Below are 17,722 nucleotides of genomic sequence, written 5' to 3' on the forward strand. Positions count from 1 at the left end.
CATATCTTTCGTGTTTAAGGTTCCTCGCCATTTTCGAGATCTGTTTGCGGCAATAAATGTAAAATATTCTCAGTTACATCCAGAGGCAGAAAATCTGTACAAACCCAACACTGCAACAGCTGAGAGTTTGATAGAAGTTTATCCAGTCTAGACAATCCTCTGTGTACTAAACAGATCAGCAGAACAAATCTCTCCCCTATTCTTAGTTTGCTACAATGTATCAGTGCAGGTACATTGTATCAGCCTGGAGTTCAGACCCTCTTGGTAATAGGAGATTCCCTGCACTAGATACAATTATATGAAAACGCACAGCCATGAGAAATATTAGGACAGAACGGTTTTCAGCCTCTCAAAGTTCTTATTCACTGACAGCAAACCGATATCTTAACAACGGTGAGAAATTGAAACGCAAAGTATAATAGAAAGTTGCAGAAATTACCATTATACAGTGATTAAGCTTTATGTAAAACATTTATTAATTATTATTCTAGAATTTTTGATTATGTGTTTCTGGAGAAAGGAAATTGTGATAGTGGTTGAATAGAGCGGCATTACACATGAGAAGTTTGGTAAAAACTGGAGGTGACTATTAAGATACTTGCATTTGTTTCCCTGGGTTTATTGATCCCATGTCGATTTCTCGGTCAAACTCAGTTCTGATATCATCCAAGGAGCCATCATCTCCAAAAGCTCCCCACTCCATATTCACGCACATGCGCCCCTCGTCCCCTTCTACAAGGTCTATATGACGCATTTCTTCCATGTAGCAAGCATTGGTACCAGTACCTGAAAATAACGTGAAATACTAATGAGATCTTACAAAACAGAAAACATAGTTCAAACTCCTATTATTCCCAATATATAGTGTATGGGATCTGTCATAACCCACTCACCAATAATAAGTCCAACCTCACAGTTATGGTCGTCATATCCACAGGTCATCATCGTGCCCACTGTGTCATTCACTACTGCCACAATATCAATGTCAAAATCCTAGAACAAGAAGAGAGAAAACATGAAGATGTAATGTATCAAAACATACTGTACCGCATCTGATTAAGTGGTATCCACCCTCTTGTCCCCTTCTCCGCCTGCAGCTTGGCGCCAATTCAGCCTACAGTAAACTGCCGGACAACCTCAAGTAAAAAGCTGAAGTGGTTACCCTCTGCTGAAATGACTGGCACCAAACAGATGGCAGAGAAGGGGAGGAGAAACTTGGCAGAAGTCACATTATGATATTTACCATCTCAGCCTGCATTATTAATCAGATTTTTCTAAAAATACATTTTAGGTAGAAAATAAGTTCGACATAGGACATTTACAGTCCTTAAAACCTTACCCCACGTTTCTTAATAGCATGTCTTAACAGAGTAACCACATCTTTTCCTTCCACACCAGAGGACTTGAATCCTTTCGTCCAGCTCACCAAGATGCTCTGCGGAAAGAGATTAAGGACAGCGACTGTGATTATGAGTAAGTAACATATTATGGAGGAAGAGGTCAGGTGCAAAAAAAAAAAAAAAAACTCCAGTGCGTCCCATAGTGGGATTTAGGGCAAGAACTCCAATTATTTTGTCCACAAGCCATTACAGTTGAGGGGCAATGTACGACTTATGCTCTTATATTCTCATATGGAAGTATACAGTAGGTTTTGTCCTGACTAAGCCTATTTAAGAAGGATCGGCCCTATACTGTACATAGGTTATATAACAAGGCACATATGGTAACGGGACATAGGAATTCGGAACGCTTGGGATAGATCGGAGGACAACTGCACCAAGTAATAGAAAACAGTCAATCAACAAATCCCGAGACCGTTGTTCGTCTTATCTGTCATCACCCTTTTCATGACGCAAGCGGATTGCAGTGATAATGCAGGTTAGTGCAAGCTGCCAGCATATTATATTACCTGCCCATCCTTGCCCTCCATGGAACATACAAAATATCATGTAATTACACAGAAATCATTTTCTTGTCTGTGTGCAGCTTAGGGAATAATAGGATCCTAGGGACACAGACGTTTTATATATGCGTAACATTAAATAACGCTCGCTGCAGTTATACATCCATAAGTCGTCATCTTAAAAAAGGTGTTTTCTGGTTTAGAGAAAAAGACATGTGCACAAAACCTATTAGGGCATTCGGAGTTAATGGAGGCCCCAATAGCGGGATTCACCTCTATTCATTAGCCAGCGCAGACAATGGCTACAAAGAGCATCGGTCTCTCTCGACTTCAACGAATCCCAAAAATTTTGTCCGTCCCCCCCCCCCCTCTAAATTTCTTCTAGTTTTGCTAATTTGTTACAATTAGATGTCTCAGATCATAACACAAATTTTAATGCAAGATAAAAGACAACACGAGAAACCACAAAATGCAGCCCAAAAATTATGAATATTCCATTTATTGAGGATAAAGATTTATTACCCATGTGAAAAAGTAATTGCCCCCTAGACCCAATAACTGGCTGTGCCACTCTTGGCAGTAATAACACATTTGAGATAACTTGCGAGGAGTCTTTTACATCGCTGTGGAGGAATTTCGGCCCACTCTCTTCTTTGCAGAATTGTTTTCATTCGGCTACATTGGAGGGTTTTTGAGCATGAAGGTCTTGCCACAGCATCTCAAATGGGATTCAAGACAGGACTTTGGCTCAAAACAAATAAAATTAAGGACTTGGAGTGGCCAAATCATTCAGTAGTGGACTTGCTTGAGTGCTTCGGATCGTTGTCCTGCTGCATAACACAACTGCGCTTAAGCTTTAGGTCACGAACTGACGGGTGGACACTTTTGCATTTACTGATATAGAGCAGAATTCATGATTCCACCGATTAGGACAAGTCGCCTAAGTTCTGCAGAAACAAAGCATCACACTACCACCACCACCACCACCACCACCACGTTTGACTGTTGGTATGATGTTCTTACGTTAATGTGGTGTTAGATTTACGCCAGATATAACGAGACCCATGTCTTCCAAAAAGTTCCACCTTTGACTCATCAGTACACAGAATTAGTCTTGGGGGTCATCTAGATGTTTTTTGACAAATGCAAGACGAACCTTTGTGCTCTTTTTGGTCAGCAGTGGTTTGCGCCTTGCAACTCTCCCATGGATGTCATTTTTGCCCAATCTCCTTATTATGGAATCGTATACATTGACCTTAATGAAGGACAGTGAGGCCTCCAGTTCTTTAGATGTTCCTCTGGGTACTGTGACCTCCTGGATGAGTCTTTGATGCACTCTTGATGAAAGTTGTAGTAGTAGGCCGACCACTCCTGGGAAGGTTCATCGCCGTTCCAAATTTTCTGCATTTGTGGATAATGGCTCTCACTGCGTTTCGCTGGAGTTCCAGAGCCTCAGCAATGGCTTTGTAACACTTTCCGGACTGGTAGATTTCAAAGATTTTGTTTGTCATCTGTATTTGAATCTCTGTAGGACGTGGCATCATGTGCTGCTTTCTGAGAACTTCTAGCCGGCTTCACATTGCCAGACAGGTTCTTTTAAAGTGATGTTTAGATTCAACAGGTCTGGCAGTACGCATGCCTGGGTGTGGCAGGTGAAATTGAGCCCAATTGTCAATTCAAATTTGGTTAACTGGTTGATTGAGTAGCTTAAGGGGGAAATTACTTTTTCACATAGGGCCAGGTTGGACTGAACAGAAGTTTTCCGATCAATAAATAAAAATATTTTAAAAACAGCATTTTGCGTTTACTTGGTTATTTTTGTCTACTATTAAAAGTAGTTTTTCTAATCTGAAACATTGAAGTATGACAAATATGCAAAAATAGCAATTTTAATCATACATTTCCAGGAGGAATAACAGAGGAACAGAACAATGCAGGGTTCTAATAAAACATGCTCCAGAATTTTTGTTTCACAGGAAATACAAGTGTTAAAACAGACATGTCAGGAGAGCTGACAGGTCCTCTTTAACAAAAAATAATCAGATGCAAATATATTTAAAGGCTATGTAAACCTTTGAAATGTATTTATTTTTTTAAATAAAAATGTCTATCAGTGTGTTTGGTGAAAGTTTATAATTTGTTTTTATTAAAAATTATTTTTACTTTTTGAGATACAGCTGCTCTTAACCCGTCAGTCCCGTGGACCTGATTGGAACAGGATTGGAACAGGATTTAGCGAACGATACAGCGGCTGTGTATGCTTTGTATTCAGAGCAGATGTGTCTCAAAAAGTAAAAATAATTTTTATTAAAAACTAATTATAAAGTTGCACCAGTCACACTATTTGACCTTTTTATTAAACAAAATCCCTTTCAAAAGGTTTACATAGCCTTCTAAACACTTATAATGGAGATGTATATTGTATGCGATGGTCTTCCACTCACCTCGTCCAGTTTTGTCTGGTGACAAGGGAAGGAGAAAGTGAACCCAAGGGGTAACGTCTTGTCTTTGATGTGCAGCTGGTCCATGAAGTTGGCCAAACAATCCACAATGTGGTCAAATAGCTGGAAATGAAGTGGGAAAATGATATGATAAGAAGCAGAAACGTGTCTGACTTCATAACTCAGAGTTTAAAACATAAGATCTCCGTGAGTCATATTTTCAGGTCTATGGCTAAAGTAAACCATTGCGAACTGCAGCAATTTTGTAAATAGGCACTTTGAGAGTGCTGGTAGTGATGTCAGCGTGGTGGGGAAACCCCATTAACCTGTGCTTGGCTCCTTAGGCATTGTTCTTAACGGGATGGGATGCAAAATAAAGAGAAGTCGCATAAACCTTTAAATGATACATTCCCTTACCTTAGGACCCACTCCTGGTTTAGGCTTAAAATGGCACCAAAACCTCAAGCAATAATCAGCAACTACAATGTGTAGAGTAGTAGTCTTCTGTGAGTCATTTCTTGCTTGGCTATATTATAAATTTAAATTTATTCAATAGGGGATTTCCACCCAGCTGTACCAAAATCCTGAATGTCAAATTTGCCTAAATATACAGTAATACATTCCCAAATTTCTACCACAGTGACAGGGCAGGTCTCTATTAACTAGAACATCTACTACATGCCCTACTGTAATATTGTGTGTGAGTATTAATTCAACCAGTGACTACCCATGGGAGTTCAGAGGGCATTGAGAGGAGTCTGTTGATATGTGGACAGGGAGCCACCCATCCCCCCCCCCCCCCCACACCTGCAATTTTGCTTTGGTACAGTAACGATATGACTTTCTGCCACAACATCCCTGCCCACGTGAGTGTACTCTTAAACACCATAATTTCTAAAACGTTTAGAGTCCAATTAAAGGATGTGTGCACCTTTGCAACCTATTTCTTTATTGCCCCAATTCATCTAAAATGAAAATATAGATTTGCAAATACTAAATTCTTAATCAAGACTTTTGTTTTGTGTCTACAGTGCCTTTGCATCTCCGTGGTAACAGACTACAAGCTAACCCTGTGTAGTCTGATCCTGTAGTCATACTTTCTTCCATATGTCCCCAACTTTTTGGTAACAAACATTCAGTAAGTTAGCTCAAAGTGGGGGACAGATCGAAAGGAGTATGGCTGCATGAGGATACTACACATAGTTTGTTTGTAGCCTGTAGCCATAGAAACTTATGGGGCTGATTAGGAGCTGCAGACACAGTGTATGAGAGCTATCCTTTATTGAGCCCTGCAGCTGTCAGCAGGACAGAATTCCAGCCTCCAGATGTAAATAAGTATGTTTCCCTTAACTGGCAGCAAGCATAGATCTTGAAATCGGAAAGGAATGGAAACACAAACTATTATACAATGAACACATTTATTTACATAAGACTGGATAACAACTTTAAGTCAATAAGTGTTTCATACCTCAAGGAAAGTATAGTCCCTATGGAAGGATAAGCTATATAATGTATGGGTTGTAAAATATCTGCTGCCTTTAAAAAGGGATTGCCCAGGTTAGAAAACCCATTTTTAAAAATATGGTTAGGAAATTCTAAATAAACAGATGCATATTAACCAGGGAGTGGCTACAAAGAGGGTCTCTCGCTCTGGTGGACCAAGCATGTCCTTGCAATGCATAGACGGCCCATTGATTTCAATGGGAACGGTGTAATACTTAAATTTCCCCTGTGGAAGCGCTGCAGGGAAAAATTATACTTGCTGACAGGTTTCCCAATAGATTATAGCGGATAGTGGGGGTGGGGGGCCGGAGCAGTAGTACACCCTTATAATCGGGTTATCTCCAGGGGGATCATTACAACACAAAACGGTTGTCCAAAGTGGACAACCCTTTAAATACAAGCATGTGTTTGAAGTTTAAGGCTACTCAATGCTGGCAAATTATTGGCTGATAATATATTTCCATTGAGAACACATACAATTGTACCTAAAAAAAAATACCCATTGACAGTAAGTGACTTTGCAGTCAAGGCTCATTATTATCGTTTTAACAGTTTGCTCATTAATATCAGGCCAAGCATTTTTTTCATTCACTGTTTTCTTTGCCAAGCTCCCGACAAAACATGTCAACGTGACTCACAGCATTAAAGATGGCAGGAGCTGGGCAGAGTGGAGCCGGGATTCTGCAAGTTATTGTAGTTGAGTGGTTGTGTTTTAATTCCTGAAATCACTCGCTGGCAGTAAAATTATACTTGTGTGTAAAGAGGAGCCGCTTGCAGCATACAGTAGCAGCAGGGAATGCTGAGGAGGGCAAATCCTAAAGCTGGCTACATTCTGCATGACCTCCAGCCAACTGGGCTAAATTTATGCTACATATTGTATAAGAACCGAGGGTTGAGGTCAAAGTGTAACTGTATTCAAGAATGTTATGTACAGTTACACGTAAAAAAAAAAAATTACTAGTAAATATCAGCCCATGAATTGCCTACATTAAAAACTTCTATTTAACCATTTCTTTGTCTTATCTGTTTCTAAGAAGAAAAAAAAACATAACAGATTGAACAGATTAACAATTGTCAACGTCGTCTTTTACTTCTTTTTAGAAAAGTCTTTCTTCAGTTCAGAAGTGTAACAATCACGGTCGCAGGGGGTGCAACCACGACTGGGCACAGAGGCAAGGGGGCTTGCAACCCCCGGGTGAGCGCCGATTAATTTACTGCGACAGAGCAGAGAGCTGTCACTAACTCTAGTAAGCCATAGGCTTAACTACTATATAGGGGTGACTAACTACTATATGGGGGCATTTATCTACTATATGTGGGGCCTAACTATTATATGGACCACCTACTATATGGGGTCCACTTATCTACCATATGGGGCACAAGAGAGGAGAAATATATGGGGGTACAAAACAGGACTACTACTGTGTAGGGGGGACAAAGGGGGACATAATTGTTTGGAGGGCACTACTAATGTGTGGGGCACTAAGAGGAGCACTTTTTCAGTCCGGGGCCTAAAGGCAGCACTATTAATGTTTGGGAATAGGTGGGGAGAATGCTGGAAAATGCTGGAGGTATTACTCAGTAACAGTATAGTGGTATTATGCAGTCACCATATGGTGGCAAGATGTGGGAATGGTGTGGCGGTATTGTTTGTCCCTTGTATAGCGGTATCATTGGCCTTAGTATACTGGGATTTGTTCAGTAACAGTATGGTGATATTTGTTTTATAGTGGTATTATTTGATTTGATTTGGTAAGTTTGCCCTGCGGCCCAAAGAACTTATTACTTCACTTCATTCATTCAGTTTATGCTCTTACCTGTCCCCCACTGCCTCTCATAAGGTCTTCCGGGATGGCATAAATCTGATTCTCCATCTCTACCTTCTTCTTTCCATTGTCAGAAACTTTAACCCTCAGGACTCGAAAATTGGTACCTCCCAAGTCCAGAGCCAGGAAATCTCCATTTTCTACATGACGGACGGAGAAAATAAAAAATTTATGTAACACTCTAGAAAAACGTTATCAGCTTTTGCATAGACATTAACAGTAATGGATAAAGATAGATCTCTTAAAGATCTATAAAACGTGTCATGTTTAATGTAAGCAAATGGCTATATGAAAAAAAAAAAAAAAAAAAAAAAAAAAAAAAAAAAGAATAGCACAGAAAAAACGGTTGACCTTGAGAATATTTGCAGAATTATTCATAAAAGTTCCACCATTCAAGAGATTTAGAATAAAGAGGCAAAAACAGCAAGGATTTCAACCACCATATAAATGGTTTGATAAGAATGTTTTAACTCTTGGAATACATGCACAACTACAGCGATATCCTCATGCACTCTGTGAAGAAGCCAAATTGTCATTAATACTAGTCCTTGTTGAACTAGGACTGACAAAGAGAGTCAGGTCCATGGAATGGATGTCAGGCCATTGGTAAGGAATGGTGGCAATGTATCTGCACGGTCAGGAGATACATTCAGATCATAGACATCCTGTTATGACCTAAATAAGTACAGTAATATAACTGGTTTATAGTCCAGATTGTGCCATGGTTAAAATAAAAAATACCTGTGAAACCGGTTATTTACAGTGGTCTTAAACACTATACGAGCAATACAAAAACAACAACTCAAAAAGGGACACAGGTCTCTCGGCCTGGGGCTAAGATTAACGACATCACCGTGAAGGGCCAGCAACGTCACTTAATGGTCGACACTCAGCTGACCAACTGTAAAGTGTAAAAGTTTAAAGATTTGGATCTACCGCTGGGTTTTGCTGTTGGCATGGGGTACAAGTGATGGCCCCCTAAAATGTCCTAGCCCAGGGTCAGTGGTTCAAAAAAAGAAATATGTCCATCAAGTTCAACCAAGGGATGAGAGAAATTATAGAACTTTGTTTTACTGCATATATTTTTTTTTTAGCTTTTCAATACCTACCAAAAAAAAGCTAAGGATTTTATTTAAGGAATGGAGAGTCATTTATTTTCATTGTCTCTTGCAATTTCTAGAATTCTATTACTGATAACAGGGCTAAGCTGTAACATGGCCACTTACTCTGAATGACCACTTTAGAGACACCCATCTAGTAGGGCATTGGGTCTCCTTTGGCCTCCAGAACCACAGGGATTCATTCTGGCATGGATTCCACTCGGTGTTAAAATCATTCCTCGGCAATATTGGCCCATGCTGACAGGATAGCTTCTCACAATTGGCGCTATAAAGTGTTCTTCTGCCATAGGGTAAACAGCTGCCATGAGGGATGAACGTGGTCGGCCACAATGCTTTGGTAAGCCCTACTGTTCAAACGTCCATTCACAGGTATCAGAGGACTAAGGGTGTACCAAGAAAACGTTTCCACACCATTACTCCACCTTCATCAGCCAAAACAGTTGACACCTGACAGGAAGAGTTCATCGATTCATGCTGCTTGTGCCAAATTCTGACCCACCCATCAGCATAGTGCAACAGAAATCCGAATTCATCTGACTAGAAAAAGTTTTTCCACTACTAAATGTTTCAAGTTTTGCACTCTTTTGCCCACTGGAGTCTTCCCTTTCTGTTTTCCTTGGACAGCAATGGCACTCGAACTGGTCATCTGCTGTTATGGCCCATCCATGCTAAGGAACGACGAGTTGTGCATTCGGACTCGTAAGTTGGAGAACCATCATTGTATTCGGCTGCAATTTGCTTGACTGTGCACCGCCCGTTATTGAGGCCGATTCTGGACATCCTTCTCTGAACCCTTTTGTCGACTAGTTGTTTACATCCAAATGATCTACTTTCGCTGAATGTTTTACCTCGATCACACTATTCTCAGTATACTTTCGACACCGTTGCACGAGAAACCTGTTCCCCCAAGGTTGGCAGTTTTTTAAATACTGGCCCTGGCTAGTCTAGTACCGATCGCTTGATTTTCCCATTCTAATGTGGATTCACACAAACTGATCCATGGAAAACGTACTCGCTTGATTTTATTCTGCCCTTTCCATACAGGGAAGCTTCTATCGTGAATTAATAGGTGTCTCTAATAAAGTAGCCAGTCAGTGTACGTGTATATACAGACACTCAGGTGGACGAAGTTCAACCTTGTCCAAATATCCCAGTCCAGATGCATCAACATGGAGTAGAATGGGTTATACAATGGAGCCTCCATGGAAAAGTACAAATCAATCCCAAACTGTAATGAAGCAACTGGCCTGCGTGCCAACCAGCTGGTATAAAAGTGGAGCAATATCTCTCGTAGTACCCTTCTGATTCATTTGCTTGGTACTGCCTAGGATGAATGTTGTAGACCTGGCATGACCTCTCCCAGCACTCTATTCCAGGCAATGATTCTGCTGTGCTAGGATTACACCGCCCAGAACCATTGTGCTAATACAATGAAATGGCCATACAAACCAAATAGTGCCAGCGGATTTAACCCCTTTAAAGCCATGTGAAAACATTGCTGATAGATCTACTTCAAAGCTTTAAACAAAAAAAAATAATATACAAAAACACTGCTCTCTTCTTTGTCAATGAAGTGGTGAATTCTGCCTATGACACAGATGATGGAAAACAGCTGTTTTCTAGGAATGTGTCCAGATTTCAGCTGTGGTTCTTCCCGGTATTTACATTTTAGTTCTTTATACCGTATAGCACATGGTCAGTATGTAAGGCATTTATTATAAAATATTGCATAACAGAAAAAAAAAACTAGATATTATTTTAGGACTTTGTTAGGATCTTGTCTAAGTGTATTACAAGTCAAGTAGGGAGAGCACGTTTTAGACTTCAGTGGCCAGTCAAACCACCCCAGATGCCAACTCGACGTCTTTTACTTGAGGAGCAGCAACAACAACTAAACATCAACCTAAGACAACCCAAAAAGTTATCACTAGACAATTTCTGGCATAGAACAAATTGCAGCAATTTATCCTCAATTTTTCCGTCACATCAAGCATGCATACAATGACAACTAGATCATTTGATATATAACTTTGCTATTCTAGAAGACCCATATAAATTTCATTAAAATCGATGATGCACTGAAGGTGATGAGGATGGCAATGACCTTCCAAAAAAGGAAGAAACCTGCTACGTTTTCTTATTCAGCAGCAGGTAATGTTAATACCACTGCTTGCTAGATGCAACTAGAAATACTTCAAGTAGATGTCACCATTGGCTTCCCTATTAAAATGTTGCACTCGTACTATAAAAATTTGCTTCCATAAGCCAGCCCTTAGGTCTTCACCTCATAGTGGGTGTTTGCTTATTCAACCACAGCATCTATCTAGAGGTGCCTTTAGTAAATATAGAAGTTTTATCAAATTCAGGGTTATCCCAATGACAAAGGTTACTGCTGGGAGTCAGTTCTATAATAAAAAATTTTTTTTGTAGATCTCTGAATGGTCTTATGTGAAGTCTTGTAATATTCTGCTACGCCTTTTCTACATTGTCCTGGTCTTCAACAATAATCGCAGATGCTGGGTGATGAGATTCCAGATTTTATAACCTGTGTCGGAAAACTGACAGGTGAAATAAGAGGCGTCACTTGAAATTCATGGACCCCAATTAAAAATCTGGAAAAGGGTCACCTTCCATGTGCCATTTTTAATACTAGTGTCTACTTATGGGAGAGAGGGACCATTAGGCCCACTCAGGCACCAGTGCCCGGGTCCAAATGCTACCCCTGCACTCCCTGGGTGGGATCAGGTTTGTCAAACATCCGTAAATTCGGGTGTTTTTTTCTGCCGTCCGCAGTGTCCAGCCGAAAAAAAACCTCACAGTCCGGGATTTATCCTCCAGCACCCAAAATGTTGCACTGTGCATGCACCAAAATGTACATGCGCAGTGCAAACAAGGGAGGATTATCCTGCGGCCCGTAGCAAATGCATTTAGGAGCATGAGGAGGGCGGACGGAGACAAGTGAATGACGGTCTGAGTGAGGTCGGTGCTGGGAGTGGACCAGTCCAGTCTCCTAACCTGAGTCATCTGACCTCACGTCAGTGACGCGAGGTCAGGTGACTGGACTGGTCCATTCCCGGGCCGGCACTGACCTCACTCAATCCACCGCCGCCGCGTCTTTCATAGTTGCCAACAGTCCAGAATTTGCAGAGACTGCAAGCAGGGCTGTGGAGTGATTGGTGTGTTTGACTCACCAATCACAGCCCCCGCTAGCAGCTTACCTGTGCTAAGATAGCATGGGAAAGCTACAAGCAGGCTGTGATTGATGGGTCACTTCTAGCACACTGCACAGGCAATGATTTTGTAATGTGTCCGTAATCATTTTGGTCTGTCCCAGATACAACCCTGTGTGACATGTGATTGGATTCTATAGCACTACCTCCACTTTTTTGCCTTCCCTGGTTTGCATACATGGGGCCCAGTGTTTGAATTACATTAAAAGGTAAAGTTTAGATGAGATGCATATGTAGTGCAGAAAACCAGCCGGTGTTCACATGTGATCAATTAGAATATTTTCCTCTAGGCAAAGTTTGGCAAGAAATAAAAGTAATACTGCATGCTAAATAGTAAGCGGTGTCGTAACCTCTACATATAGTTACAGGAACATATATTTGAGGGCCAGTCAGAGCCTGAAGGCTATATTATACACACACACAGAGACGGTGTGGCTTTGAAGGGGAATTAAATGCATTGTATGCTAAAGCCTACGCACCGTCACATGGCATTGACAGGATTTACATCTTCGCTCCTGTGAACTCTTCCACCCTGCTGACGTAGCCGCTGTTCTGATGGTTTTACGCCTCATTTCTACATGAGAAGCGACTCTTACGTCAGTATCTTTTACATTACACCAGCCTGATATGTTTAAACAATGGGAGTCCAATCTGTGTCAACACAATAAAACCCAAGAACCCCACCTATTCCTTTATGTGCACAGCTGTAGAGAAAAAACATGGCCGGTCTTATTACACAAATACTCTTATGTAGAAATTAGCTGCCAGTTACACCACAGTGCATCATTCACATACTGTATTTGGGAGTGCCGACATGATCTTTTAGGAAGGGATCTCTATCAGATCAGATACCCAACTGCAAAGATGTCCATACCATAGAGGATGCCCATGCAGCTCCTCTGGGCCCAAGAGTAGCAGGATGAAGGGCGAAGTCACAGCTCAGGCCAGCCCTACTTCCCGAACCTATAGACTGTGTGAACCTGTATAGGACCCCGAGAGGTTAACCGCCAGATGTTAATGCCGCCCTTCTCCTATACGGGATGGAAAAGGGTGGTGAAGGGCACTACTTGCCCAGAAATGTTTAATCCAGCACTGCTGACATCACTCCTCTTCTCCACAATAGAGGAGGCTTAGCGGTGCCACCAGCATACTGTGGTGCCTATCACTAAGCAACGGTCCAAACTTATATGAGTTATGAGCAAAACTATGTGTATTAACAAAAGATTTATTTGGGAGTATGAAGAACTCCTTCTTGTTTGAATAGAATGGGAAAAAAGTATATTTTCTGGAATTACCCTTTAAGTTTATTATTTGCAAAATAAGGAGAAACCTTTTAAAATTATAAGCCTTAATGGACTCCATGACACCTTAATGCGCTGTCTGAGGTCAATAGAGAATATGTAAATGACTGGAAACCCAATAGAGAAAAGTACTCAGACCCCAGATGAATCTGGAATTAATATACTACATTCCTTTTTGGGTTTCGCTTGCTCCTTTCTCAGGTTTCTCCCCGCGAGTCTGACAATAGTACTTCAGCAGGCCTGGCACACTTAGATGGCTTTAACAAACGCTCCACTGTCCTTCACAAGGGCAACAAAATGATACTGCAGTGATAACAAGATATTTTATCAACGTGGCAGCCACGCGCTATGCCAGCGTGGTTGAGTTTTGCTTACTACAGGCCTTGCAGTGTTTCAGCACAAAGACATGTTTTTAGAAGGGAAATTTTCGCTGCCCAAAGACATTCTTGTGCTTGCATAATTGAGACCGCTGCCAAAATGGCAGGCTGTGGCATGTCGATTACTCTGGTCTCTTATTAAAGCGTCTAAATATACAAGATTTACCTTGCACTTACACGAAGGCCTAGGTTTAAATAGGAAACAAACAAACATGTATTGTAGGATTTCTCTTACTATAGAATAACTAATATTAAGGCAAATGGATGTAATAATAAAAAGGGGTCCCCCACTCGGAACCCCCCCCCCCTCTATGAGCCAGAACGGAGAGCCACTAACATAGCGACTTTCAATCTGGTAGACCCGGACGGTTCGTGTACTACATGAAAGGCCATTTATTATATGCATCTATTTGAGATGTCTGGCTGCAGCGGTAACAGCTGTACAGGGGATTTCTGAAGGTGATCGCGGTTATATTTGAGAGACAAACGAATACGATTTTGCGGGGACATGCTGGGCTTTTTGAAACTGCAGCGTGCACTATTATTTGTGTTTTAGTGGCGTTCATGTGATTTTTTTACCCTCGATTTCAATTGGGGAATATGCAGGGGGCAAGCCACTCCCAGGTCTCTTCTAGCAGTGGCTTACTGTATCTCCCGACAGTACAAAGGATCGGCTATGGTGAAATCAAACAAGCCTGATCCTTGCTTCCCTCGAATCTGCCATTGTGGGACAGTCACACAAGGGGCGTAGCTAGGGGGGACAGGCGGGGCATGTGCCCCGGGCGCAAGGGAAGGGGGGGGGCGCCGAAGAGCAGCTGATCGCTGCTGATAGGCGCCCTGTATGTTTACACAGCGGCGTTCTGACTGGGTTCTGTGACGGCCAGGGAGTGGACCAGTCCAGTCACCTGACCTGTCACCTGACCTCACGTCAGTGATATGAGGTCAGATGACTCAGGTCAGGGAACAGGTCCACTCCCGTGCTGCAGCCTCCCTGCATCTGCCTCTACTCTGCTCTCCTGTTACACACAGCCGACGAGCAGAAGAGGAAGCTCCGCCCACAGCCCGTCCTGACCTGTCAGCAAGGAGACATGGTGAGTGTGTGTGTAGTGTGACTACAGTGTGTGTCTCTGTCTTAGTATGTGTATATGTTACTGTGTGTGTGTGTGTGTGTGTGTGTGTGTGTGTGTCTCTGCATGTGTTTGTCTCTTATATCTACTACATTATCTGTACTCAGAGAGTTATCACTGTGTTATCTGTGGTGTTACATAGGACTGCAGGTAACATCTACTACATTATCTGTGCTGTGTACATATGTGCCTGTGTGGGTATATATGGGTCTGTTTGTGAATGTGTCTTTGTGCTTGTATATTTGTGCCTTTTGTGTATTTGTATATGTTCCGGTCTGTGTATTTATCTGCTGGTGTCTGTGTATATGTGTCTGTACGTCTATATATTTACCTGTATGTATATATTCCAGATGTGTGTATGTATATTTGCCTGTATGTCTAAATATCTATCTTTATGTATGTACAGTATATATGTTCCAGTGTGTCTATATATGTGGTTAATTTTAGTTTGTGTAGGGGGCGGCAATAGAGAGTCCCGAACAGGGCGCCATCCAACCTAAGGCCGGCCCTGGCTGTCACCGACCCTAGTCAGAAGGAACTCCGCCGCTGCCTGCGCCGCATGACCTCCATCGGCTCCTCCGGTAAGTCACACCAGGCAGAGCGGAGAGTGGTAGCGGTAGGCTACCGCTCACCGGTCTGTTCACAGTGTGGCGCTAAGTACAAGGTGGGAGTGTGGCGCTATTTAAAAGGGGGGGGGGGGGGAGTGTGGCGCTATTTAAAAGGGGGAAATGTGGCACTATTTACAAGAGGGGGGAAATGTGGCGCTATTTACAAAGGGGCAACGGGCTGTGTGTGGCACTATCTACAAGGGGGGCTGTGTGTGGCACTATCTACAAGGGGGGCTGTGTGGCACTATATACAAGGGGGGCTGTGTGGCACTATATACAAGGGGGCTGTGTGTGCGCTATTTATAAGAGAGGGGCTGTGTGTGGCACTATCAACAAGGGGGGCTGTGTGTGGCACTATCTACAAGGGGGGCTGTGTGTGGCACTATCTACAAGGGGGGCTGTGTGGCACTATATACAAGGGGGGCTGTGTGGCACTATATACAAGGGGGCTGTGTGTGCGCTATTTATAAGAGAGGGGCTGTGTGTGGCACTATCTACAAGGGGGGCTGTGTGTGGCACTATCTACAAGGGGGGCTGTGTGGCACTATATACAAGGGGGGCTGTGTGGCACTATATACAAGGGGGCTGTGTGTGCGCTATTTATAAGAGAGGGGCTGTGTGTGGCACTATCTACAAGGGGGGCTGTGTGTGGCCTCTAATTTATTTTCATGTTAATTACATTATAGAACTACATCGCTTGTAAAATGTAGAAATGCTTTTATACTCGAGTTACATTAAAAAAATTGTGAAAAACAATTACACCTCATTGATTGGTAAAGAAAGCAAATATGGCGAGGGGGAAGGAGATGTCGGGAAATAAGTTGGGGGGGGGCGCCAATCTGAATCTTTGCCCCGGGTGCAGGAGAACCTAGGTACGCCTCTGGTCACACACACATTTGATTGTCATTAATAACAATCTAATGTGTATAGGCTCCTGTAGTCACTCCATTCAGAGAATCTCACCGTCATTAATAGCGCCGGCAATCTCCTCATTATGACAAGCAGACTTCTGGCCCAGATTCCCACCGCTCCCCTGTTCTATTACCCAATCTGCTCCCACTTGTAAAAAGAGATATTCAAGTAATAGATATTTCAGGGAACTGATCCTTAAAACTGCTCCATAACATAAGGCTCAAACCGGCTTCAAGGTAGGGAATCACTATAATATAGAATCAACCATAAACAAACAACTTGACAAGATACTTGCCCTACTATCCCAAATCACTGTCATAGAGTTATTACAGAGTCTAATTAAGTCCCACAAGGTTGCCCCTACCTGTCCCATCAGGTGTAGACCGTACAAATGTGGGCAGCATCTTCACGCAGGCAGTGGGATTGGTATCTACTCCGAGTCCTTTCTCCATCTCCTTGTTAAATCGGTTTGATACCTCCAAGAGTGTCTCATCCGAGAGGCGCATGTGATAGAGGTACTTGTCCACCTGTAGAGAAAACACAAAAGTGGTGACAATGACATATTAGCTTCTATTGCTTATTAATGGTTCCCAATTTCCATAGGACAAAAAATATATAAAAAATAAAAAAAAGACCCTCAGGCCAGTGCCCATAACTTGTTTGCCATCGATGCATGAAGGAGGATTAGGCCATCCTAAACTGGGCCCACCTAATGACTTGTCCACAGGGGCTGCCTCTATAGTGCAGATCTACTTGGATAAACTCTAGGTACTTTTAGACATTTGTCTGGTGTGCGGTTATTGGTGCTATTTTATCAACTTTGAAAATTAATTGGCAAGTAGTAACCTAAAAACTGAGAACGTCCATGAAGTTTTACAAATTGAAGAAATCCGTGACCCCAGTAAGGCCTGTAATTACACGATGTAATGTCAGAATACTCCCTATAATACCTAGTCAGTTTCTGACTTCTCTAGGATGTTGTAGAGCCAAAACTCATTGATCTTTTTAATCCGTAGGTAATGACTAAGTAACCATAGCACAAAACAAACTCGAAGACAGATAACGCACTCCTGAATGACATCAGCAAACTCTAGCTTGCAGAACCTTGAGATCACCTTGCCAGTATCCGACATTTGTCTGTTGTAGACGTTACAGTCAAGCTGACCCTACACAATGTGATATTTCAGACTGATGACATATGGTGCCGAAAAGTGAACAAGCTCATAGAATATGGAAGGATCAGATCTGGACGGAAATTATTAGAAGATTGGTACGGGAGACATCTAAACGCGCACCTGGAAATTTACTGTTGGTGCCCACGTTTTTGGGTTGCTTCCATTGGTGCCTGTGAATGTTCTCATTGTATGGCTACT

General features: G+C 42.2%; 1 protein-coding gene across 1 annotated transcript in view; it reads right to left on the reverse strand.

The window, feature by feature from the left end:
* LOC142749906 (hexokinase-2) overlaps positions 1-17,722 on the reverse strand; it is a 38,669-nt gene that overhangs the window by 13,197 nt on the left and 7,750 nt on the right. The window contains exons 2-7 of the mRNA XM_075858492.1: positions 16,714-16,876; positions 7,665-7,813; positions 4,348-4,467; positions 1,340-1,435; positions 894-993; positions 603-786 (exon numbers count right to left, since the gene is read on the reverse strand). Of these exons, the coding sequence (XP_075714607.1) occupies positions 603-786; positions 894-993; positions 1,340-1,435; positions 4,348-4,467; positions 7,665-7,813; positions 16,714-16,876 (812 nt within the window). The remainder of the gene's footprint in view (positions 1-602; positions 787-893; positions 994-1,339; positions 1,436-4,347; positions 4,468-7,664; positions 7,814-16,713; positions 16,877-17,722) is intronic.

Source organism: Rhinoderma darwinii, chromosome 3 (genome assembly GCF_050947455.1).
Source record: "Rhinoderma darwinii isolate aRhiDar2 chromosome 3, aRhiDar2.hap1, whole genome shotgun sequence".
NCBI lineage: Eukaryota > Metazoa > Chordata > Amphibia > Anura > Rhinodermatidae > Rhinoderma > Rhinoderma darwinii.